General features: G+C 36.6%; 2 protein-coding genes and 1 long non-coding RNA gene across 7 annotated transcripts in view; 2 read left to right on the forward strand and 1 right to left on the reverse strand.

Annotated features, from left to right (window-relative positions):
• Positions 1–12,359, forward strand: part of ATR (ATR serine/threonine kinase) — a 93,429-nt gene extending 81,070 nt beyond the window's left edge. For 2 of the 3 annotated variants that reach the window (XM_002916862.4, XM_034661880.1), the window contains 6 exons: positions 670–820; positions 3,464–3,620; positions 3,734–3,887; positions 5,021–5,172; positions 10,797–10,902; positions 11,995–12,359. In XM_002916862.4, the coding sequence (XP_002916908.1) occupies positions 670–820; positions 3,464–3,620; positions 3,734–3,887; positions 5,021–5,172; positions 10,797–10,902; positions 11,995–12,168 (894 nt within the window). In that variant the 3' untranslated portion in view covers positions 12,169–12,359. Of the gene's footprint in view, positions 1–669; positions 821–3,463; positions 3,621–3,733; positions 3,888–5,020; positions 5,173–10,796; positions 10,903–11,994 lie in introns of those variants that run through there. The other variant, XR_004625986.1, reaches the window with a different exon arrangement.
• A 266-nt stretch (positions 12,360–12,625) lies between these two features.
• Positions 12,626–14,526, reverse strand: LOC117802623. Its single transcript, XR_004625988.1, has 2 exons — positions 14,441–14,526; positions 12,626–14,182 (listed from the first exon to the last, which is right to left on the reverse strand). It is a non-coding gene; the product is annotated as an uncharacterized LOC117802623 (long non-coding RNA).
• The window catches only part of XRN1 (5'-3' exoribonuclease 1), a 105,395-nt gene continuing 94,791 nt past the window's right edge, over positions 13,390–23,993 (forward strand). For 2 of the 3 annotated variants that reach the window (XM_019797126.2, XM_034661881.1), the window contains exons 1-2: positions 13,393–13,907; positions 23,754–23,986. In XM_019797126.2, the coding sequence (XP_019652685.2) occupies positions 13,833–13,907; positions 23,754–23,986 (308 nt within the window). In that variant the 5' untranslated portion in view covers positions 13,393–13,832. Of the gene's footprint in view, positions 13,908–23,753; positions 23,987–23,993 lie in introns of all 3 variants that reach the window. The other variant, XR_004625987.1, reaches the window with a different exon arrangement.

The following is a 23,993-nucleotide window of genomic DNA, read 5'->3' on the forward strand; positions in this document are numbered from 1 at the left end:
TCTTTAAAAAAAATAAAAATAAACTACCTTTTTGGTTAGTGATTGTGCTTTTGAATTGGACAGGTTGCAATTATAGTTGTGTGATCAGTTTGTTTATTTCATACAGTTTCAGAATTAAACAAAATACTGTTTATCCTTACCTAGAATAATTCAGGATTAATCAGATGAGATGTAAAAAGCTTTCTTCTGCTAGGAGACCGTTTTTCAAATGAAGCCATAATACTAAATTGCAAGAATAAAATGACATTTTGAGGATATTATAAAACTCATACTTTTTTGTTTAGGTAATCAAAATTAAATACCAGTCTTTGTGTCTAAGGACTTAATATTTCAGTGATATCTATAAAGCAATAAAAAATAAAAGAACATTTTGTCACTGTTAAATATACAAATATCATATTTTGAACATAATATTGTTGTCACATTAACAGTGAATAATTAAAAAGAGGGACTTGCCCAAGGCATTTTTAATGATTTGGAAAAAGACTATAGATACTATCCCAGTAGCTTCCTTTCCTAACGTCCTGAAGAATTATTTGTCTATACCGCATAGTAAACTTTCACTGAGTTTCTTTTGCTATGGAATGAATAACCTTTAGATATATTTAACATGACATTTGGAAATTTTGAATTTTTAAGTTTGTGTTGTGTGTGTGTTTTTTTTAATAGTGCTTAAGAAAAGATGCAGAATCTCGTAGAAGAGAACTTCATATCCGAACATATGCAGTTATTCCCCTGAATGATGAATGTGGTATTATTGAATGGGTTAACAACACTGCTGGCTTGAGACCTATTCTGACCAAACTATATAAGGAAAAGGGTACTACAATTAATTCTTAAAATATGAATATATAATATGACTATAAAATCTGCCAATGTGTGCAATTATTATTAACATATGTCATTATACCTTTTTTCGGTATAAGCCATAGTAGAATTTCTAGGTCAAATGAGATTCTATATACAGATGTACTTATGTGTTTTTCTTCCTAGTGTTCTAATCCCTTCTTTATCCTAATTATGTCTTTATCCCAAAAGAAGTTGATGTAGTTTACAACAATGTATATGAAAATTTGTTTTTCACAAAAGTACTGGTTAGCAATTCTGAAACTACTTTATGTGTATACTAAACTTTAGCAAATAAATAAATATATTGTGGATAATGAGAGCTAGCTTTTTCACTGTGAAAGAAAGAAAAGGAAATGGAAGGCTAGACTAGAGCTGTTAAGTATTAGATTGAAATTAGAGTCTCCACCTGGCCAAACCTGGGATAATTTGGGCAACAAAATAAATAATGATATAATATTAGATTATAACTCATGGAATAAAATAAATAGACATGAATCCGCACTGATATAAATAAATAATAAGTAGAGAAGTAGGAATAGTTCTTCCTTACAATATAATTGCAGTGAATAAATGTAGAGTAAATGATGGAAATAGAAAATGACCAATTAGCAAGGACCACAGTAATAATTGTTGCAGGTAACGAATATCAATGGATCCTGAAACGAAGGAGCAAAAGTACGATGAGAAACAGGTTATTTGTAGGGTATCAAAGTATCTCCCCACAACATACTTATTAATTATAAAGGGAAAAAAAGTAGTAACTACAGTGGAGAAACAAAAATATAACTGGTTAGAACTCTTAAAAAATGTCAAGTAATAAAAGAAAAAGACAGAAATTTCCCAAATTTGAGAACATTAAGGAGACATGACAGCTGAATGTAATATGGGATCCTGGATTGGATCCTGGCCCAGACAAAAAGACAGTAGTGGGACAGTTGGTGAAATTTGAATAAGGTCTGAAGGTTAGTTAATAATATTGTAACTATCAATTTCCTAATTTACGTAATTGTGCTATTATTATAAAAGACAGGAGTTAAGAATAGCTGGGTGAAGAATATATGGGAATTCTTTGTATCATTTATGCAATTTTTTGTAAGTCTAGAACTATTTCAAAATAAAATTTTTTAAATGCATATGATGCAGTACATTGAAAGTAAATAGATCAAGTTATCAGAATAAGGTAGAAAATAAGTGTATTCATTTCCCTAGGGCTACTGTAACAAAGTACTGCAAACAACAGAAATGTATTCTTTCATAGTTTGAGAGGCTATGAATCTAAAATCTTGGTGTCAGGAGGGCCACATCTCTGATAGCTCTAGGGGAGAATTTCTTCCATGCCTTTCTTCAGCCTCTGCTGTCTCCAGCAATCTTTGATGTGCCTTAGTTTTATAGATGGATCACTTCACTCTCTCCTGTCATCACAGTGTTTTCCCTAAGTCTATATGTCTCTGTTTTCTCTTCCTATATAATATTTTATATACCAGTCATATTGTAATAAGGGCCCACCCTAATGACTTCATCTTAACCTGATTACATGGGCAACAACCCTCTCTTTTAAGGCCACATTCACAGGTACCGGGGGTTAGGACTTTAACACATTTTTTTGAGGATACAATTTAACTCATAACAATAAGTGATATTGATAAATTACTGCAGTATTGTGCTAAGTATGTTATATACTTTATTTTTTATTGTTAATAAGTCTGATTATCCCTATTTTATGTACAGTGCCAGAGGTTAAGTAACATCCAAGTTCACAAAGATGATAAGTTGCAGAGCTGAAACTTAAAATAAGACTGGACTCTTATTCCAAGGAACTTGCTATTGACTATTTTATTGGAAAGATAAAATATTGTGTGTGTTTTAGTTATTGCTTTTGGATTTTTAAAAATATTTTTAAAAATATTTTTAATATCATAAACACACGGGAACTATGTGACATTTGAGTCTAAAAACCTCAGATCTCAGACTTATCCATAAAACTTTTGGCTGTGGTTTGGGTGTACAAAGCACCAAACCAAGGTGGGCCTAAAAGGCACTTAATAGACTAGAGTCATATACCCATCTAACAGAGGCTCACCAATGTATCAGAAGGAAAAGCTTTTCTGTTTTTCCAGATGATTTGCATTGTGCAAGATTAACTCAAGAACCAGGTATACAACGAAGCTTAACAGGCTAGCATTCACACAGAGTAAATTATTTCAAAGCACCATTGTAGATTTTTTAATAATGATTCTGTGTGGACCTATCCTACATGCTGAGGAACGGAGAAATCACTATAATTTTAGTGGGGGCTGCAGCATTTTTATAATTCCAACGATACTCTTCACATTGAATTTATTCTGAGTGATATTTTCTGAAATTAGTTGATTCCACAACATTAATTTTAGTTGACATTAATTTTCATCAACAAGAGGCTTTACTTTGGGTAAGTATAGGGAAACATAATATGTTGCATTGTTTCATTGTAATAAGATAAATTTACCTATGCATAATTGCAATTTTTCTATTCTAGCTTTTGAATAACAATTTGAATAAAAATAGATGTTTTTTAAAAAATTGCCCGTTTTCTTATTTGGCTTGTGTGATTAATGGAAACCACTCTACCTTGTAGGAGTTTATATGACAGGAAAAGAACTTCGCCAGTGTATGCTACCAAAATCCGCAGCTTTGTCTGAAAAACTCAAAGTATTCCGAGAATTTCTCCTACCCAGGCATCCTCCTGTTTTTCATGAGTGGTTTCTGAGGACATTCCCTGATCCTACATCATGGTAAGTTACTAAGAAGATAATACATTGTTATGATTAATGTGTTTAAAAATATTTTAGATTTATGTTGCCTCATGTGGCATTAGGATATTTGATAGGCATTGTGTCTTCTTTAGGTACAGTAGCAGATCAGCATACTGTCGTTCCACCGCAGTTATGTCAATGGTTGGTTATATCCTGGGGCTTGGAGACCGTCATGGTGAAAACATTCTCTTTGATTCTTTGACTGGTGAATGTGTACATGTGGATTTCAACTGTCTCTTCAATAAGGTAAGTGATGTGACTTACTCTAGTAATTGTATGTTTTCTCCCAGTTTCCTTTCCTCAACAACTGTTTTTCCTAGATATACCCGTTGGTGGCAGTTGTAGTCACAGTGGAGTCACACTGAGAGTTTGTTGACTGGTTTTGATCAGTGAATTCCTGAGTCCTCAGTAAAGCAACTTAGGATGAAGAGAACTCAGAATACTGATAAAGTAAAATCAGCACTGAACTCGAAATCCAAAGGTTCAAGTTCTGACTCAGTTCTTAGTTATGTGAACATGGACAGATCAGTTCATTTTATTGAGACTCAGTTTTAGAGAGATAAAACCTTTTAATATGATGGTTTCCAAATCTTGCAGCATACCAGAATCATCCAAGAATTTAAACAAAATACACAAATATCTAGCAGACATCCCAGAAGATTCTGTAGGTCCAGAGTTGGGCCTGGGAATAAATTAAGGTGGTTGGACTCTCCCTAAAGCCCCTTCTAATTTTCCAATGTTATGATCCTGGAAGGCAGACTGGTAGGTTAACCTCCAGTTTTCTTCATCCCCATTCTCTATGGATTGCCTTTTGCTGTCACAGGAAACCAAGAAAGGTCACAGATACACATGAGATAAAAACAGAGATAAACCAAATCAGAGATAAACCACTGGTATATGTTAAATCATACAAGAAAGGAATTTAGGAAAACTCAGTAAGTTTGGGAATAAAAAGGTTTTATGGAAGGCAGGTTGAAAATGGCAGAAAATAAATGAACTGGACTTCATTATATTATATATTACATATTCTGTCTGAGGGATATGAGCATCTAACATTTGGCCATTTCTTTTCCTTTCCTGCTTTAAAGTGAAAGTCTTAAAAAAGAAAAATATTAGAATATTTTATTTTATATTATTCAAGAAGAACATTAAGGAAGTTAATATGAGACTAAATGTTGAATGCATAAAAACTCTATAGTAATATTCATTATAGTAATTCAGTGACAGGTGGGCATCCATCCTCTAGATCAAAGGTAGAGTTATATGGCTCCTTCGTGATTTGCACTTTGCTTAGAGTCTAGACATGAAGTTCTCATTTTTTTGCATAAAGATTTAAAATTTTAACATTGTTACTTTTTAATAAAATGCATTGTTTTAAGGGAGAAACCTTTGAAGTTCCAGAAATTGTTCCATTTCGACTGACTCATAATATGGTTAATGGAATGGGTCCTATGGGAACAGAAGGTCTTTTTCGAAGGGCTTGTGAAGTTACAATGAGGCTGATGCGAGATCAGAGAGAGCCTTTAATGAGGTAATTACTTATGTTCTGTAAACAATTTAACAGTAATCTTCTTGAATGTAATTATTGGTTCCTAAATATGTTTTTTTATATTAGAAGCCACTTTGCATTGATTGAAGCAGACTTTTTTAAATAATAGCTTTAAGGTATAACTTACAGTTCATTGCAGCATTATTTACAAGGCATAAAAGCAACTTGAGTGTCCTTTGATAGATGAATGGGTAAAAAAACTTGTGTACACACACACACACACACACACACACACGAATACTATTCAGCCATAAAAAAGAAGGACATTTTGCCATTTGCAACAACATAGATAGACCTTGAGGGCATTTATGCTTAAGTAAAATAAGTCATACAGAGAAAGATAAATACCGTGTGAGATCAAATAGAACTACCTTATGATCTGGGAATCGCATCACTGAGTATTTACCAAAAGTATTAAAAAACACTAATCCAAAGGGATACATGCACCCTGATGTTTACAATAGCATTATTTACAATAGCCAAGATATGGAAGCAGCCCAGGTGTCCATCTATTGATGAATGGATAAAAAAGATGTATATATACAATGAAATATTGTTTAGCCATAAAAATGAAATTTTGCCATTTGCAATGACATGGATGGAGCTAGAGAGTATAATGCTAAGTGAAGTAAGTCAGAGAAAGAAAAATACCATGTGACTTCACTCATATGTAGAATTTAAGAAACAAGCAAAGGGAAAAAATAGACAAAGCAAGAAACAGACTCTTACTATAGAAAGCAATCTGTTGGTTAACAAAGGGGGGGTGGTTAAATAGGTGATGGGGATTAAGGACTACACTTGTCCTGATGTGCACAGAGTGATATATGGTACCATTGAATCACTATATCGTACACCTGAAACTAACATAACACTTTATGTTAAGCAACTGGAATTAAAATAAAAACTTAAATAAGAAAAAACAAAACCTGAGCTCATAGATAAAGAAAACAGATTGATAGTGGCCAGAGGTTGGGGGTGAGGGATGGGCAAAATGGATGAAGGTACAAACTTTCAGCTATGAAATAAATAAGTCATGGGAATATTATATACAGCATGGTAACCATAGTTAGTACTGTGTTGTATATTTGAAAGTTGCTAAGACAATAGATATTTAAAGTTCTCATCACAAGAAAAAAATTTGTAACTGTGTATGGTGATGGATATTAACTAGATTTATTGTGATCATTCTGCAATATATACAAATATCAAGTCGTGTACACCTAAAACTAATATAATGTTATATGTCCATTATACCTTAATTTTTTAAAAGATGTCATTTACAAACCATGAAATTCACTCAGAGTGCTTTACAGTTGTTTTTATTGTATTCCCAAGATTGTGCAACAATCACTGTTAATTATAAAACATTTTCATCACCCCCAAAGTAAATTAGCAGTCACTCTCCATCCCTATTCCCCTGCCATCTTCTAGCAACCACTAATGTACTTTCTGTCTCAATGGATTAGCCTATTCTGGGCATTTCATATGTAAGTGATATCATATAACATATGGCATTTTATGTCTGTCTTCTTTCCCTTAACATGATATTTTCAGGGTTTATCCATGTTGTAGCATTTATCAGTATTCCTTTTTTTTTTTAAAGATTTTATTTATTTATTTGACAGAGATAGAGACAGCCAGCAAGAGAAGGAACACAAGCAGGGGGAGTGGGAGAGGAAGAAGCAGGCTCATAGCAGAGGAGCCCGATGTGGGGCTCGATCCCATAACGCCGGGATCACGCCCTGAGCCGAAGGCAGACGCTTAACCGCTGTGCCACCCAGGCGCCCCAATCAGTATTCCTTTTTTGTTGCCAAATGATATTCCATTGTATACCACATTTTGGTTTTTTGGGTTTTTTTTTTAAGATTTTATTTATTCATGCGAGGGTCGCCTGGGTGGCGCAGTCATTAAGAGTCTGCCTTCGGCTCAGGGCGTGATCCCGGCGTTCTGGGATCGAGCCCCACATCAGGCTCCTCCGCTGGGAGCCTGCTTCTTCCTCTCCCACTCCCCCTGCTTGTGTTCCCTCTCTCGCTGGCTGTCTCTCTCTCTGTCAAATANCCACTCCCCCTGCTTGTGCCCTCTCTCACTGGCTGTCTCTCTCTCTCAAATAAATAAATAAAATCTTTAAAAATAAAATAAAATAAAATAAATAAATAAATAAATAAATAAAAAGATTTTATGTATTCATGTGAGACAGAGATACAGAGAGAGAGAGCATGAGCAGGGGGAGAGGGAGAGGGATAAGTAGGCTCTCTGCTGAGCCAGGAGCCCACCATGGGGCTTAATCCCAGGACCCTGGGATCATCACCTGAGCCAAAGGCAGACTGCTTAACCATCTGAGCCACCCAGGTGCCCCTGTGTACCACATTTTGTTTGTCCATTCATCAATTAATGGACATTTGGATTGTTTACACCTTTGGCTATTGTGAAAAGTCTGGCTGTGAACATTTATGTACACAAATGTGGATATATGTTTTCAGTTTTCTTGGCTATACCTGGGTGTAGAATTGCTGGGTCACATGTGAACTCTAAGCTCAGCATTTTGAGGAACTTTCAAACTGTTTTCCAAAGCATTTTTGATACTTTACAATTCCACTGGCAATGTATGAAGGTTCCAATTTCTCCACTTTCTTACCAACACTTTTTATTTATCTGTCTTTTTTATTTTACCCATCCTAGTGGGTGGTATCAAATGGTATCTCATTATGGTTTTGACTTGCATTTCCTCAATGACCAGTGATGTTGAGCATTTTTTCATGTGCTTATTGGTCAGTTGTGTATCTTCTTTGGATTAAATATTCAAATCCTTTTCCCATTTTTAAATTGGAATATTTGTCTTTTTATTGTTGAGTTGTAAGAGCTCTATACATATTCTGGATACTTGATCCTTAAGAGATACATAATTTGCAAATATTTTTCTCCATATGTGGGTTGTCTTTACTTTCTTGATGATGTCCTTTTTAGCATTAAGTATTCTTTTGATGAAGTCCATTTTATCTATTTTTGTTATTGTTATTTGTGCTTTTGGTGTCATGAAGGAAACTATTTCATAATCAAATCATGAACAGTTACACCTCTGTTTTCTTCTAAGAGTTTTATGGTTTTAGCTCTTATATTTATTAGGTCTTTGATCACTTTCAGTTATTTTGTGTTTCCAGTATGAGGTAGGGGGTCTATATTTATTCTTTTGAATGTGCATATCCAGTTTTCCTAGCACTATTTTTTGAGAGTATTATTCTTCTCCACTTATGGTCGTGGCATATATTCAAGAGTTTATTTCTAGACTCTCAATTTTATTCCATTGATCTCTATGTCTAACTATATTCCTACTGTACCTTGTCTTGATTACTGTAGCTTTGTAGTAAATTTTGAAATTAGGAAATGTGTGTGCTTTAGATTTTTCTTCTTTTTCAAGATTGTTTGGCTATTATGGGTTCTTTGCATCTCCATAGGAATTTTAAAATCATCTTATTAAGTCATGCAAAAAGTCAGCCTGGATTTTGATAGGAATGGCATTGAGTTGTTAATCAGTTTGGGAAGTACTGTCATTTAAAAATATGAAGTCTTATGAACTATGAACATGGGATGTCTTCTCATTTATTTAATTTCTTTCAATAATGTTTTGTAATTTTTAGTTTTTAGTCTTGTATTTTTTTTTAAGATTTTATTTATTTATTTGACAGAGAGAGACAGCCAGTGAGAGAGGGAACACAAGCAGGGGGAGTGGGAGAAGAAGAAGCAGGCTCCCAGAAGAGGAGCCCGATGTGGGACTCTATCCCAGAACGCCGGGATCATGCCCTGAGCTGAAGGCAGATGCTTAATGACTGCGCCACCGAGGCGCCCAAAGTCTTGTATTTTTTTTTTAACCAGAGTTTAGTTTTGTTTTTTAAAAGATTTTATTTATTCATTTATTTGTCAGAGAGGGAGAGAGAACACAAGCAGGGGGAGTGGCAGGCAGAGGGAGAAGTAGGCTCCTCACTGAGCAAGGAGCCCAATGCAGGACTTGATCCTAGGACCCTGGGATCATGGCCTGAGCCGAAGGCAGACGCTTCGAAGGCAGACTGACCGAGCCACTCAGGTGTCCCCAAGTCTTGTATTTTTTAAAAATGTGCTTTTTAAAATGCTATTCCAAATGAAATTTTTCTTTATTTCATTTTTGCACTGTTCATTGTTAGTGTTAGAAATACAACTGGTATTTGTATATTTATCTAGTATCTTCCAAACTCTGCTGAACTCATTTATTAGTTCTAATACTTATTTTTGCAGATAACTTAAGATTTTTCTCTAACAGCGCATTATCTGCAGATACATAGTTACGCTTTTTCCTTTCCGATCTCGCTTTTTTTTTCCTTGCCAATTGCCCTAGCTAAATGAGTGTCAGAAAGACAAGGTGAGAAGTCTAAATCGTTGTCTTATTCCTGATTTTAGGGGTATAGAAATCAGTCTTTCACTATTAAATATGATGTTAGCTGCAGGATGTAGTTTTTTAAAAGGATTTTTAAAGCTCATTATCCACCTTCTTTCTTTAAAGCTCTCTATCAGACATTTTGGTAGAACATACTAATTAGACATAGGAAAAGGCAAATTCTCTGCAAGAGGAAGAAGTACAGCCTCTTATGAAACACTAAGAACCCCTATCCCAATCTGGGGAAGTCAGGGAATAATTTCTGGAGGAATTAACTGAAACCTTAATGATAAATGGAATTGACCATGCAAAGGGGAAGAAAGTGTTCTGAGTGATAGAAATACCAAGGCAACTGAAGACATGGACTGCTTAAAAAATGTAATTCTGTTTTCTAGAGGGTACACTTCAAGTACACGGTGCTGTGATGATGGTATACAGATGAGCAGGGCTAGATTATGAAAAGTCCACATGGGGCTGGCTTACATGTTTAAACCTTGCCCTGAAAACAACCAGAAGTCATTGGGGGTTGGAGTAAGAAGAAAATTTTAAAAGCGTAAATTAAATCATCAGCTTTTGCACTGTAGAAAAATTACAGTTGCAGTCTGGGCTAGAAGCCGGAAAACTAGTTAGAGGACTGTTGGAGTAACTCAAGAAAAAATAATGGTGCATTGGATGAGACAGTGACAGTGGAGATGACGGTAAATTAGATTCTAAAGGGATTTAGGAGGTAGAATCGAGTGTTAAGAGGAAGGAGAGGCAAGGATGATTCCTAGACTTTTGTTTAGGACAAATGAATGAATGATGTTGTTCTTTACTGATTTGGGGAATACCAGCAAAATAGTTTGGGAAAGGGTAATGAGTTTTGTTTTGGAACCAAATTTGAGGTGCCTGCAAAAAATCTGAGTGGGTTTTTCCATAGGTAGTTGTATTTAAAGTTCACAGTATACATCTAGAAATGGCACACAGAACTCACTCTACTCCCCAAGAACACCTCAGATCCCCCTCTATCTTCCTTCTCTCTTTCAACTCCTCACTCCAAAATAATAAGTTCACATGTCTTACTGATGCAGTATTAATGTGTGTTATAAGAATATTACCATTAGCTTCTCATCCTTCACTTATTTTTCACCTAAATGTTGACTGTAGTGACACTTCTTTTTACAAAGATAACATTGTATTATCATATTTGTTTACATTTTAGTGTCTTAAAAACTTTTCTACATGATCCTCTTGTGGAATGGAGTAAACCAGTGAAAGGGCATTCCAAAGCACCACTGAATGAAACCGGGGAGGTTGTCAATGAAAAGGTTAGTAGAAGGGGTAGCTTGATATGAGCTGACATAGTATGTCTCTACAAATGAGAATTGATTCTAAATGCTGTCAGTGACTGGCTATTGAATACTCTGAAATCTAGTTCTTTATTTTTTGTTGGTTTTTTTAGAGAGAGAGGGAGGGGAACGGGCAGAGAGAGAGGGAAGGGAGAGGGAGACAGATCATCTTAGGCAAGCTCCATATCCAGCACTGAGCCTGACGTGCTGCTCGATCTCACAACCCTGAGATCGTGACCTGAGCCAAAATCAGTAGTTGGATGCTTAACCAGTGGAGCCGCCCACGCACTCCTGAAATCTAGTTCTTTAGTATGAAAGTGCCAGTAAGTTTTTTTAATTGTCATTACTAATGTTAACATTATTACTATTTGTGTAATAAAGTTCAAGACGCACTTGTTTAACTATAGACAGTTTACAATTACGAGATATAGTGGGAAAAACTTGAACACAGATTTCCTGAACTTACAAAGCAGCAGGAGGTCTCAACTTTAATATGTAGCAATTCACTCCTTACTAACATTAGCTGAAGTCTCAGTTTGCAGATAATCATTTTTATTAAGTGAGAATAGACTGAGGATTGTTATTCTAATAACATCATTCTCACTTTTGCATTTTGATAAGCTTTCTTTTTGAGAGAAACATGTACCATTCCAAGTAGCTTAGAACTCCATTTGCATATAGTAACATAATCTAAATATTAGGCATTTAGAGTATTGTTGCTGTTATTAGAATATTCATTCAAATGTTTAAGTTGTAAGATTTCTGGGTAAATTTTTTAAGTTCTTATTTTTCTACAATTGTAATTGGAACAGATTCCCTGGTATTTCACATAGTCCAGAAAAATGTCCGTGCAGTTGATGCTAAATCAACATTGCAGGCCTCAAAATCAGTATCTCAAGTGATTGCATTTGTTTCATTTCTTCTCTCTTTTGCCTGTTTTTGCTCCTAAAAGGGGGGTAATGATTCATAAAATGACACTGGTGTCAAACACCAGAAAAGTAGTATTTTCAAATTATCAACATCCAGGTGTTACTAGGTTCTTAGCACTTACGATTTTCAATTTCTTATTAGGCCAAGACCCATGTTCTTGACATTGAGCAGCGACTGCAAGGTGTAATCAAGACCCGAAATAGAGTGACAGGGCTGCCGTTATCTATCGAAGGACATGTGCATTACCTTATACAAGAAGCTACTGATGAAAACTTACTGTGCCAAATGTACCTTGGTTGGACCCCATATATGTGAAATGAAATTACTTCAAAGAATATGCTAATAATCTAAAATTAGTGCATTTGGTATTAACTGTGATTGTATATTCAGTTCCAAAGTACGGCATAAGTTTATGTTCTCAGAGCAACTGGTATCAACTCTTTATTGTTAATAATATTTAAAATAATATATGTTGTTGTTAAGAAATAAACTTTCTTTTTTTAAAATATTTATTTAATTGAGAGAGGGCACAAGTTGGGGAGGGGGAGATGGAGTAGCAGACTCCCCACAGAGCTGGGAGCTTAACTTGGGGCTTCGTCCCGGGACTCTAGGATCATGACCTGAGCCAAAGGCAGGTGCTTCACCGACTGAGCCACCCAGGTGCCCCTAAACTGCTTTCTTAATATAAATTGTTCATTATAACTGGAGAAAAGGAACAGCTAATGTTTTTATGCTCTAAAAAGATGTATTTGCAAGAAACAAGCCAGCCTAATTTCATTTTATAACTTTTATTGATTTTCTTTTAAGTACTTAGCTAGCAAAAGCACTCATTTGAACAACATAAATTTACGTTGAATCAATGCTGTAGGCAAAGCACTATGCTAGATTCCTGCACAGAGCTACCTCCCCTGCCCTCTAGGAACTGACAGTCTAGTCTAATAAAACAGATATAAAGCACACATCAAGTTCACTTAATAAAACTCTTTTTTGTATGGTTGAAAATGTAATAGGAAAAAAACATAAACCAAGGAGCATGAATATGAAACTCGATAATGTAATTTTAAAGATCCTGTCGTACTGAGTTTACCAGAATACAGAATCTAGCGGTCTTAAAAGACACTTAAAATTTCATAAGATTTTAAAGGTATTTTAAGGTTCATTTTTTGTAAATTTTCTTGCTGACGATTTAAAATATTTCACAATTATTTACAAAATAATGAGGTTATTACATTCAAAAAATGGAAAATTCTTTATAACAATTTTACTTAAGTTCGCTTGATAGAATTATTCTTTTTGGTACGGTTTAGTGTGATGGGGGAAAACACGAAAAACCGAGACAGGAATGTGAAAAGTATACTATTTCCAAGGGGGGCCAAATGTTGATTTAAAGAGGAAGCTGGGAGGGGGTGGAGGGGGATTAGGACATTTTTTCCAACAAATAATTTGGAAGAAAACGTTTTTAAAAGAAGTTTTGATATAGGGTTATATTCCCCCGGAAAAAGCCTTCCCCTCCCCAAACAAAATAAACTAAACCAAATAAATCACCAGATCTTTCCAAATCTGTGTTGAAAAATACTGAAATTAGTAATCCCAGGACACAGAAGCAATCAGGACAAATACCAGTGTTCCAAAACTCTTCCAGCAGGTTCGTGAGGTTTTCACACCACTCCCACGTCTACTTACAAAGCACAGCTCTGTCAACCGGCATTTCCAGAACTAAATTTAACGCATCAACACGCCGCCGTGCTCTTAAACGTAACCACCAGGGAGCTCGGCTGCGGCGAGTTAGAGCCGGGATTAGAGCCCCGCCCCGGGGATGCGGCCTCGAAACGGCCGCTCTAGGCCCGGCGAGTGCTCTCTATGGTCGGGCGGGCTGTGTGTTGTCATCCGCGGAGCGACGGCCGGAGGCAGCGGCTTAGGCCCTGGCGGGGCGTTTGGTTTCGGTTTGGCCCTGACTGGAATTAGCTTTGACCGTCGAAATGGGAGTCCCCAAGTTTTACCGATGGATCTCGGAGCGGTATCCCTGCCTTAGTGAAGTGGTGAAAGAGCATCAGGTGGGTAGGCGGGGGGCAGCGGCTTAGCAGGCCGGGAACCCGGGGACCCGCGGCCCTCCCTCCACCCTGGGACAGGGCTCCCCAGCCTCCTCTTTCTGCTCGTCATCTGCCGGATGAACGGTGAAGGGAGGGGAGGAGAAGGTTTGAGAATATCCTGATGATCTGAATGGAGGCGAAGACGTAGGTTTCGTTTCTGTGGGCAGAGCCGCGGGGATCACGGCAGTTCTGACAGCTCTGCTGCGAAGCCGGGCCTTCCGCCATTCCGAAATAAAGTCCTGGGGAGGAACGTTTTAGTGAGTTCTTTCCTTTTCTGCCCAGGGAGCTGCGTCTTCCCTTAGAGAGGCAGCAAAGCTGGAGCGGGTGTTCTAAGTCCCCCCATCCCCCCCCGGAAAGTAACAGACCCACGTACGAACAACGATAAGTGCCTCCGCAGTTGAGTCACCTTGTTTACTTTACCTTATCAGGACCTGCATCCCACCCCACCCCCAACGCCTGGACTTTTTGACATAGCTGATGGTCCATATTTATGATACCTTTTTTCCTCTTTTGCGATTATCTCAAAGGTTGTACGAATACTGCGTTCCAAAAGAAACAAAAATACACTTGGACGGGCAGGGGCAGTTATTTGGAGACTTCAGTGTGCGAGTGTGCGTGTATGACAGAGAGAGGGGAAGAGAAAGAGAAATGGATTGCTAGAGCACTAATACTAGTAATAGTAATATCTGGTTTGTAATCCGGCATGTAATAATTCCCAGTGCAAGTTTTCGTGTGGATTCCGAAAATGTTTATATATTGGAACTGTGGAAAGAAATAGTAACCAGTTATCTATTAGATAAACTAGACTTTGGGTGATAAGTTAGTGTTTGTCACATTTAGTTATTTTGGTAGATCTCTTGCCCATTTTCTATTTTACAGGAAAATCAGTTTTTGATATTTGTATAGCTAATGAATCAGTTTTAATGTGTAACATTTTATAAGTAGTGAGGGAAATCTAGCCAACACCATCATGCTGTTATCTTAAATTATGGCTTAATCTTTTAAAAAGTACTATAGCATGAAGATACGGTTAAACTTCCAGAAGGGATGCTTTGTGGTTGGATCCCAGTCAGATTTGATAAATGAAAAAAAGCTTACAAAAAATTCCAAAACAATCGTTTATTTTTCATTTATTTGAAACATGGGTTTAGTCAGATTTAGGGAGATATTTCCTTCCAGAGAAGAGGGTTAAAGAATTACTAGTACATTTCAGAAATGGAGATAGCAAACTTTGGCTTTTCCTGGGTCATTCATTCAACAAAAGTCTGAGTGCCTGTCATGTATCAGTCACTATATTTCCAGAGTGAAAAAATATGACTTATTCGGATTGACTTGATAACATATAACTTGTTCATTAACATTTTTATTCTGTACTCTGTGGTGCAGAATTTGGTTCGGTGAAACTGTCTTGGCTTCTCACCTTCCTGAGGAATTTTTTACTGAAGAACAAAAAGAATCTCTTTAAGGCAGTCTTATGATAGGTTTAGAAGGATAGGTTTAAAACTTGGCTTATCAAAATGGTATCTTTCAAAAATGTTTGATTCTTGTAGTTAACAATGACCGCAACAACAGAGAGCAAATGTTATAAAGGGTTACCAGCTACCCGCTTAAGCAGTATTTAAAAGACAGCGAGCCTAATTAAGTCACAGTGATTCAAAAGCTAGTCCTGGAAGGAAGAGATTGGGAGGAGAATTGTGGGAAGATGGTGGTGGTAAAGAGAACAGCATCATTTTTGGTCTCTTTGTATCCTCACGTAAAAACAGAACAACTAGGGACGCCTGGGTGGCTCAATCGGTTAAGTGTCAACCTTTAGCTCAGGTCACGATCCCAGGGTCCTGGGATCCAGCCCTGCCTTGGGCTCCTTGCCCAGTGAGGAGCCTGCTTCTCCCTCTGCCTGCCACTCCCCCTGCTTGTGCTGTCTCTCTCTCTGACAAATAAATAAATAAAATCTTAAAAAAAAAAAAAGAGGGTCACCTGGGTGGCTCAGTCGTTAAGTGTCTACCTTCGGCTCAGGGCGTGATCCTGGCGTTCTGGGATCGAGCCCCACATCAGGCTCCTCTGCTGGGAGCCTGCTTCTTCCTCTCCCACTCTCCCTACCTGTGTTCCCTCTCTCACTGGCTGTCTCTCTCTCTCTCTGTCAAATAAATAAATAAAATCTTTAAAAAAAAATAAAAGGAACAACTAGATAGCAAAGTTTGAAATCCACAGAACATTTATGACAAAACCATGTAACATTGTATCCCTATGAACCCCCAAATACAAGTAAGTGGGGACAAACTACCAATAGCCTCTAGACCCAATTGGTGTTGGCATCCCTGCAAGAAGAAAAAGGAAGCAATGGGGCGATATTTGATGGACCTGAGAACTGGAGAACTGCAGAATATTCACTAACAGGCTATGTAGGGCAATTATATAGCAGTATTTGTAACTAAGAGGTTTTAAAGGGCAGGAGCAGTTGGCCTCCTATGAACCCTCATAACTGACTTGCCAAGGCATCATTCTGACGCAGATACAGTAAACCATAAAACAGATATGCTCCTTATACAACAAACACTTTAAAATGGAAATATTAGCTTGTATTTCCTCCTGTGCCATTTGTAGCAAAATGCATAGAAGATTGGCTTTAAAAGTGCAGGCATTGGAATGACAATGCGAATGCACGTAACACTATTGAACTGTACACTTAAAAATGGTTAAGATGGCAAATTTTTATGTATATTTTACCACAGTTTAAAAATTGCAGGGTCGGGGCGCCTGGGTGGCACGGCGGTTAAGCGTCTGCCTTCGGCTCAGGGCGTGATCCCGGCGTTCTGGGATCTAGCCCCACATCAGGCTCCTCCGCTGGTGGGCCTGCTTCTTCCTCTCCCACTCCCCCTGCTTGTTCCCTCTCTCGCTGGCTGTCTCTATCTCTGTCGAATAAATCAATAAAATCTTTAAAAAAAAAAAAAAAAAAATTGCAGGGTTATGAATGGGAACAATATCGCTCCCAAGGGGGCCAAAGTTGTTGAGAGAGTGGAGGTTTACATATTAAAGTGCCACAGTGCATAAACAGATACAGTATAGCTGTGGTATTAAAATTCCATTGGAGGGTGATGATTAGGAAAAAAACAAGGCTAAAGAGCTACCTGGAAGTGGGACAACAGTGAAAGAAAGATTAAGAAATACTGCTCTAGAGCAGTTCTGCTTGGTTTCAAATTTAGCCCCAACACTTACTTCACAGTTATGGGTGAGTAACTCAATCTTTTGTGACTTAGTTGTGTCAGCTACAAAATGGAGATAATAATATTAGGATTGCTGTGATTAAATAAGTGAATGCACATACAGTTGACTCTTGAAAATGTGGGGATTAGGAGCACCAACCCCCCCCCCAGCCCCCACGTAGTAAAAAATCCAACTATAACTTTGTCTTGCCCAAAATTTAACTACTAATAGCCTAGTGTTGACTGGAAGCCTTACTGATAACATAAACAGTTAATTAACATATATTTTTATGTTATATGTATTGTGTATTGTATTCTTACAGTAAAGTAAGCTAGAGAAAAGAACATGTTAAGAAAATCACAGGAAAATAGAAAATACATTTATAGTGCTATACTGTATTTATTGAAAAAAAAAATCCACATATAAATGGACCTATGCAGTTCAAACCTGTGTTCAAGGGTCACCTGTAAAGCATTTAAATCTGTCTAGTACCTGGCAAGTGCTTAACAGATCTTACCTGTAATTATTATTATTTTTAGAGAGAGAGAGTGCTCACCAGCAAGGAGGGGAAGAATGAGAGAGAGAGAATCTTAAGCAGGCTCCATGCCCAGGGTGGTGTGGAGCTCGATCTCACAACCTTGAGCTGAAGTCAAGACTTGGACACTTAACTGACTGAGCCACCTGGTGCCCCATATCTTAGCTATTATGGTAGCACTGTACTAAATTGTAATCACAAAGAGAACTGCATGTGTTCTAAGAGTTTATAATCTTAGTTGTATGACCTTTGTTTTGTAAAGGTTAAGTTTCCATCAGATATATATTCCCTCGTTACAACTTCATCTCTATTTCTGTGGTACATAATAGATCTTCAGTAAATATTTATTGAACGAATGAATTTATTAATTATAGCATATTATATAACATATAAAGAATGAATAGTATGTAAAAGCATTGCATATTAAAATGTGCATAGTATATTTAGTGTGTTTTAAAATATGCATATTAAAGGAGTGCCTGGGTGGCTCAGTTGGTTAAGCGTCCGACTCTTGATTTGGGCTCGGGTCATGATCTCAAGGTTGTGAGATTGAGCTCTGTCCTGGGCATGAAGCCTGCCTAGGATTCTCTGTCTCCCTCTGCCTCTTCCCCCCTCTCTAAAAAAATAAATTTAAAAAACATGCATATTAAAAGATAAATTGAAGCAACAAAATCTTGGGATTGTTTAAGAAAAATAGGATTAGAGAACTGGGACAAAAGAATTGCCAACAGCTCTCTTAAACAGTCAAATATATACTGTCATATGAAAAAGGCATTTTGCAGCAGCACTAAGTAGGATACAAAGTTATACTAACAAAACAAAACTACTGTTTTGAGAAAATTAGACACTAAAATGTTAATACCTAACCACAATTTAAAGCAGTGTGAATGCATATTCAAAGTAAGTGTTATAGCCTACATGTGCTATCATATTTAAAAAAGGGAGAGCTTCACTAATTATTATTAAATTTTTTAATTTGCTGGTTTGTGTCAGGTAGTGTGCCAAGAGTTCTAAACCAAATACTTAAGTGTAATGTCCTTTTCTGCTAACTGTGAGTTCCTCAAATCAGAGACCTTGCTTTGAGGAACTCACAATTTAGTAGGAAAGGACAGACATTACACTTAAGCATTCAACAGAAATGTATAGAGCATGTAATATATGTGCCCGGCGTTGTCGTATGCATTGGGAACACAAAAACAAATAAGATATGACATAGAGAAAGGAGCATCATTTCCCCTTGGGTAAGTACAGGAAAGCTTCCAAAGATACCTGATCTTGGAAGCTGAGTCAAAATCTGAAAGATCAGTAGAAGAAAGAGCATAAAGGAAAGAAAAGCATTTCAGGAAGTAGTAGCAGCATCTGTTAAGTCACGAGGTTTGGAACACCCCAGTGCATTTATGGCTCTCTAAGTAGTGTACTGTGTGTAGTTAGCTTGTAGGCTGTATGTGCAAACAGGAAAGAATATGGAATTGGTGGAAGAGGTAACAGCCAAATCATACAGAACCTTTTATGGTATTAAAGGTTTATAGTATCGTATGGATTTAAGTATGGAAGCAACATGATCAGATTATGTATTAGAAAAATGGCTAACAACAGAGTGGTGGGAGAGAAAAAAATCAAGCAGTCTAGTTGGAAAACTAAGGGCTTGAACTAAGCCAGGAAATCGGGGGATGGAGAAAATAATGAGACTTCCTAACACAATGGGAATGGCTAGGGGGGTAGGATTCTAGAGACTGTTTTGGAAGTTAAATTTAAAAAACAAAACCTAAGTGTCTAATTAGATATGGGGGTTGAGGAGAGGTGAAAGTATAAAATAACATCAAAACTTCTATTTTACAGATGTGATAACTCAGTATTGTCTTTGGGGTTTTTTCCCTGTTTTTATTTAAATTCCAGTTAACAAACAGTGTAATATTAATTTCGGGTGTAGAATTTAGTGATTTGTCACTTACATACAACATCCAGTACTCATCATAATATGTACCCTCCTTAATCCTCTTCCCCTGTTTAACCCATCCCCTGCCCACGTCCCCTCCAGCAATCCTCAATTCTCTATTTATTTTTTTTCTTTTTTTTTTATTTTAATGATTTTTTTATTATATTATGTTAATCACCATACAGTACATCCCCGGATTCCGATGTAAAGTTCGATGCTTCATTAGTTGCGTATAACACCCAGTGCACCATGCAATACGTGCCCTCCTTACTACCCATCACCAGACTATCCCATTCCCTCACCCCCCTCCCCTCTGAAGTCTTCAGTTTGTTTCTCATAGTCCATAGTCTCTCATGTTTCATTCCCCCTTCTGATTACCCCCCTTTTCTTTATCCCATTCTTCCCCTACCGATCATCCTAGTTCTTATGTTCCATAGATGAGAGAAATCATATGATAATTGTCTTTCTCTGCTTGACTTATTTCACTTAGCATTATCTCCTCCAGTGCCGTCCATGTTGCAGCAAATGTTGAGAATTCGTTCTTTCTGATAGCTGAGTAATATTCCATTGTATATATGGACCACAGCTTCTTAATCCAGTCATCTGTTGAGGGGCATCTCGGCTCCTTCCATGATTTAGCTCTCAATTCTCTATTTAAAGTCTGTTTCTCAGTTTGCGTCTCTCTCTCTTTTTTCCCCCAGTATTATGTGTTTGTGAAGGAGCAAGATTCTATTGCATGTTCTCATTTTATTCACTGAATTAGTCAATGGTTAATCATTCTGTATTTTTCTTACTAATCTGAAACCTAAGAGAATTTTTTAAATTTCTTTTCTAAAAAGATAATTATAGTTTTTTTCAGATTATGAAGGTATGTGCTCATTATATAAAAATTAATATAATACAGAGAGATGTAAAAGCTGTTATATTGTCCAAAGGAGGAAAACAACTGAAATTCCATCATCAAGGGTTAACTACCAGTAACATCTTGTTTCTGTATACTCCTAAGCTTTATATGCAGATACACATATAGATAAATAATTTCTATAAACGGGATAATAATATGCCTGCTGTTATAGCCTGCTTTTGTCATTTGACTGTATTATACATGTTATCTAATGTCAAATATGAATGTATATCATAATTTGTAATTACAGTGTAGTATTCCATTGTGTGGATGTACCATCATCAGTTTTATATTATTAAGCATTTTGATTTCATTTTTTACCTCTCCTAAATAGTACTGCCATTAATTTTCTTGTGCTTATGTCTTTGTGCACATTTCTGATTATGTCTCAGAATAAATTTCCAATAGAAATCCTGGGGGCACCTGGGTGGCTCAGTCAGTTAAGCATCTGCCTTCAGCTCATGTCATGATCTCAGGTCCTAGGATTGAGCGGAGCATCTGGCTCCCTGCTCAGTGGGGAGCCTGCTTCTCCCTCTCCCTCTCCCTGCTGTTCCCCCTGCTGGTTCTCTCTGTATCTCTCTCTCTCTCTCTCTCTCTCTCAATAAATAAAATCTTAAAAAAAAAGAAAAGAAAAGAAATTGTGGGTCAAAGATGTGCATGCTTCAGATTTTGATATATACTTTCATATTAGTTACACCAATTTATATTCCCATCCAGACTACTGGGTTTAAATGCCATCTCTCTCTCTCTCTTTTCTGTCTCTGGGATTTTCCTCTTCTGTAAAATGGAGAATCTAAATATTTTTCTTTTGAAGTTATCATAATTTAGTGAGACAATGAATATGTTTGGCCCAGTGTTTGGCACCTAATGAGTGCTTAATAAATGCCAGGTATTACTTTTAATAATATATGAAATATCTATTTCCCCAAAACCTTACCAATAACTGGGTAATATCATTTTTTTCTAATCTTTGCTAACGTGATGGGAAAAATGATATATTATTTTAATTTGAAGTTTGTTTCATATGTATATCAGACTTTGTGTCTCTTCTTTTTTTGAATTGCTGTGCATTTTCCATGCTTACTTTTAAAATTTGCTCTTTTTCTTTTATTTGAGGTTTTTTTTGTATATTGGGAATGTTGACTTTATCCTAATTTGCAAGCATTTCCCTGCATTTTGTCATTTTCAATTTAAACTTGTTTTTGACACTTTTTTTTTTAACTCTATAGGTGTAAAAAATATAGATAGCCCACTTCATCATTTGTTTGGTTTATGATTTTTGGCTTTCCCCGCCCTAAAATTACCAAAGTGTTTGTATATAAGTTTTTACTTATATTTCTCACATTAAAACTTTTAATCTTTCTAGAATTTATTGTGTTATAAGATGAGATACAGTTGTGTTTTATTTCCAGATAGTTAGCAAGTGCCCCATCCCTTTCACTGGTTTGAAATGCCTCTTATGTACTAAATTTCTGTATACACTTGAACTACTTCTTTTTTCTTTTTTTTTTTTTAAAGAGTTTATTTATTTGACAGAGACAGCCAGCGAGAGAGGGAACACAAGCAGGGGGAGTGGAAGAGGGAGAAGCAGGCTCCTAGCAGAGGAGCCTGATGTGGGGCTCGATCCCAGAACACTGGGATCAGGCCCTGAGCCGAAGGCAGACGCTTAACGACTGCACCACCCAGGCGCCCCTGAACTACTTCTTTTTTTTTTTTTTTTTAAGATTTTATGAATTTACTTGATAGAGAGAGAGAGATGGAGGGTGCATACAAACAGGGCAGAGGGAGAGGGAGAAGTAGGCACCCCGCTCAGCAGAGAGCCCAATGTAGGGCTCGATCCCATCATGACCTGAGCCAGAGGCAGACACTTGTAGACTGAGCCACCCAGGCACCCCACACTTGAACTATTTCTAAACTACTTTGTTCAATCAAACCTTTAGAACTTCTAATATCATATAAAGCAGATTTCCTTCATTTACTTTTCTTTTTTAATATTCTTTTTTGCATGTTTATTCTCCTAGGGAAACTTTGGGATCGTTTTGTAAAGTTTTCACCTAGAGATTTTGATTGAGGTTTTCAGATTTTTTAAAGCAAATGGTTAACCTTGAATATACTTTTAAAACCTCCTGATCACAATTGTCATGTCATTTGAGCCTACTACTTAGTAAGGACATTTACATTTTTTTTTAATGTGGTGCCTGGTATAATCCTGTATAAATGAGATTTTGTCAGTATGTTTTTATGGTGTTCATTGATTCAAAGGCCAAAACTTTTCACTCCACAAACTCAAAGGCATGGCATTTTCTCAGTAAGAGGAAAACATATCATTTCTGTACATATGGTAAAACTTGAAGTGTTTCAGAGATGGCTCTCATTAAGTTTATACAAGAAAAGTTCATTATGTTTTTATGTCTGAAAATTCAAAATGCTTTAGTTAGTATGTAAAACAGACTACTCAAATTCTTTAAATACTTTAGATATTATAACTATTAAGTTGTGCCCACTTCATTTCCTTGTTAGTGTATATTTGTTTCAGTAGTGTTCCCCTTACTTGCTCGTAAACATTTAAATAAAGGAAAGATCAATGACAGCAAGAGCCATGAAAGTCTTTTTATAAAAATCGACACCTGTTATTTATAAAAGTAGACACCTGTTAGCCAAAGTTAAGGAAATTTTTCATCCACACGTCAAAAACAAATCCGTTTTCAAAATGTCCTAGATTTTTTGGCATAATCTAAGCTTTCTAAATTAATACGACCAAATCAGTGACTCTGTTTCAGTGAAACCAAATATACACTAAGGCTTTAAATCATTTGTAAAATCTTTGAATGACCATGAACAAAGAGCCTTTTAAATGGGTCTTGTGTTACCCATTTGTAGGGGAAATTGAGGCTTTAAGAAGGTGGTATCAATCTAATAGTTTGAGTACCAAATGAACCAAGTACTTCATTTGGTATTTTCCCAGGTTATCTTGTGTTAAATAGGTAGATAATTTTCTGACAGTAAATTTGATCAAACTATTGGTGCATTATATAGCCATATGATATGTCTCCACCTTAGCAATTTCTCCTGTTCATTTTTTCTTTACTTTCTTTATTCAACTGTGATTATTTTCTGTTTTTATATAATAAGAATGCCTCTATATCCTGTTTTTTATCAGCTGCTTTTCCCACCTGCTTAAATATCCATTGTTGATTATAGTAACGATCTTGATCATTTTTCTTTATGTCTTAGATTCCTGAATTCGACAACTTGTACCTGGATATGAATGGAATCATACATCAGTGTTCACATCCTAATGATGATGATGTTCACTTCAGAATTTCAGATGATAAAATCTTTACTGATATTTTTCACTACTTGGAGGTGTTGTTTCGCATTATTAAACCTAGGAAGGTGTTCTTCATGGCTGTTGATGGTGTGGCTCCTAGAGCAAAAATGAACCAGCAGCGGGGGAGGCGTTTTAGGTAAAAC

The sequence above is a fragment of the Ailuropoda melanoleuca genome, chromosome 6 (genome assembly GCF_002007445.2).
Source record: "Ailuropoda melanoleuca isolate Jingjing chromosome 6, ASM200744v2, whole genome shotgun sequence".
In the NCBI taxonomy this organism is placed as follows: Eukaryota; Metazoa; Chordata; class Mammalia; order Carnivora; family Ursidae; genus Ailuropoda; species Ailuropoda melanoleuca.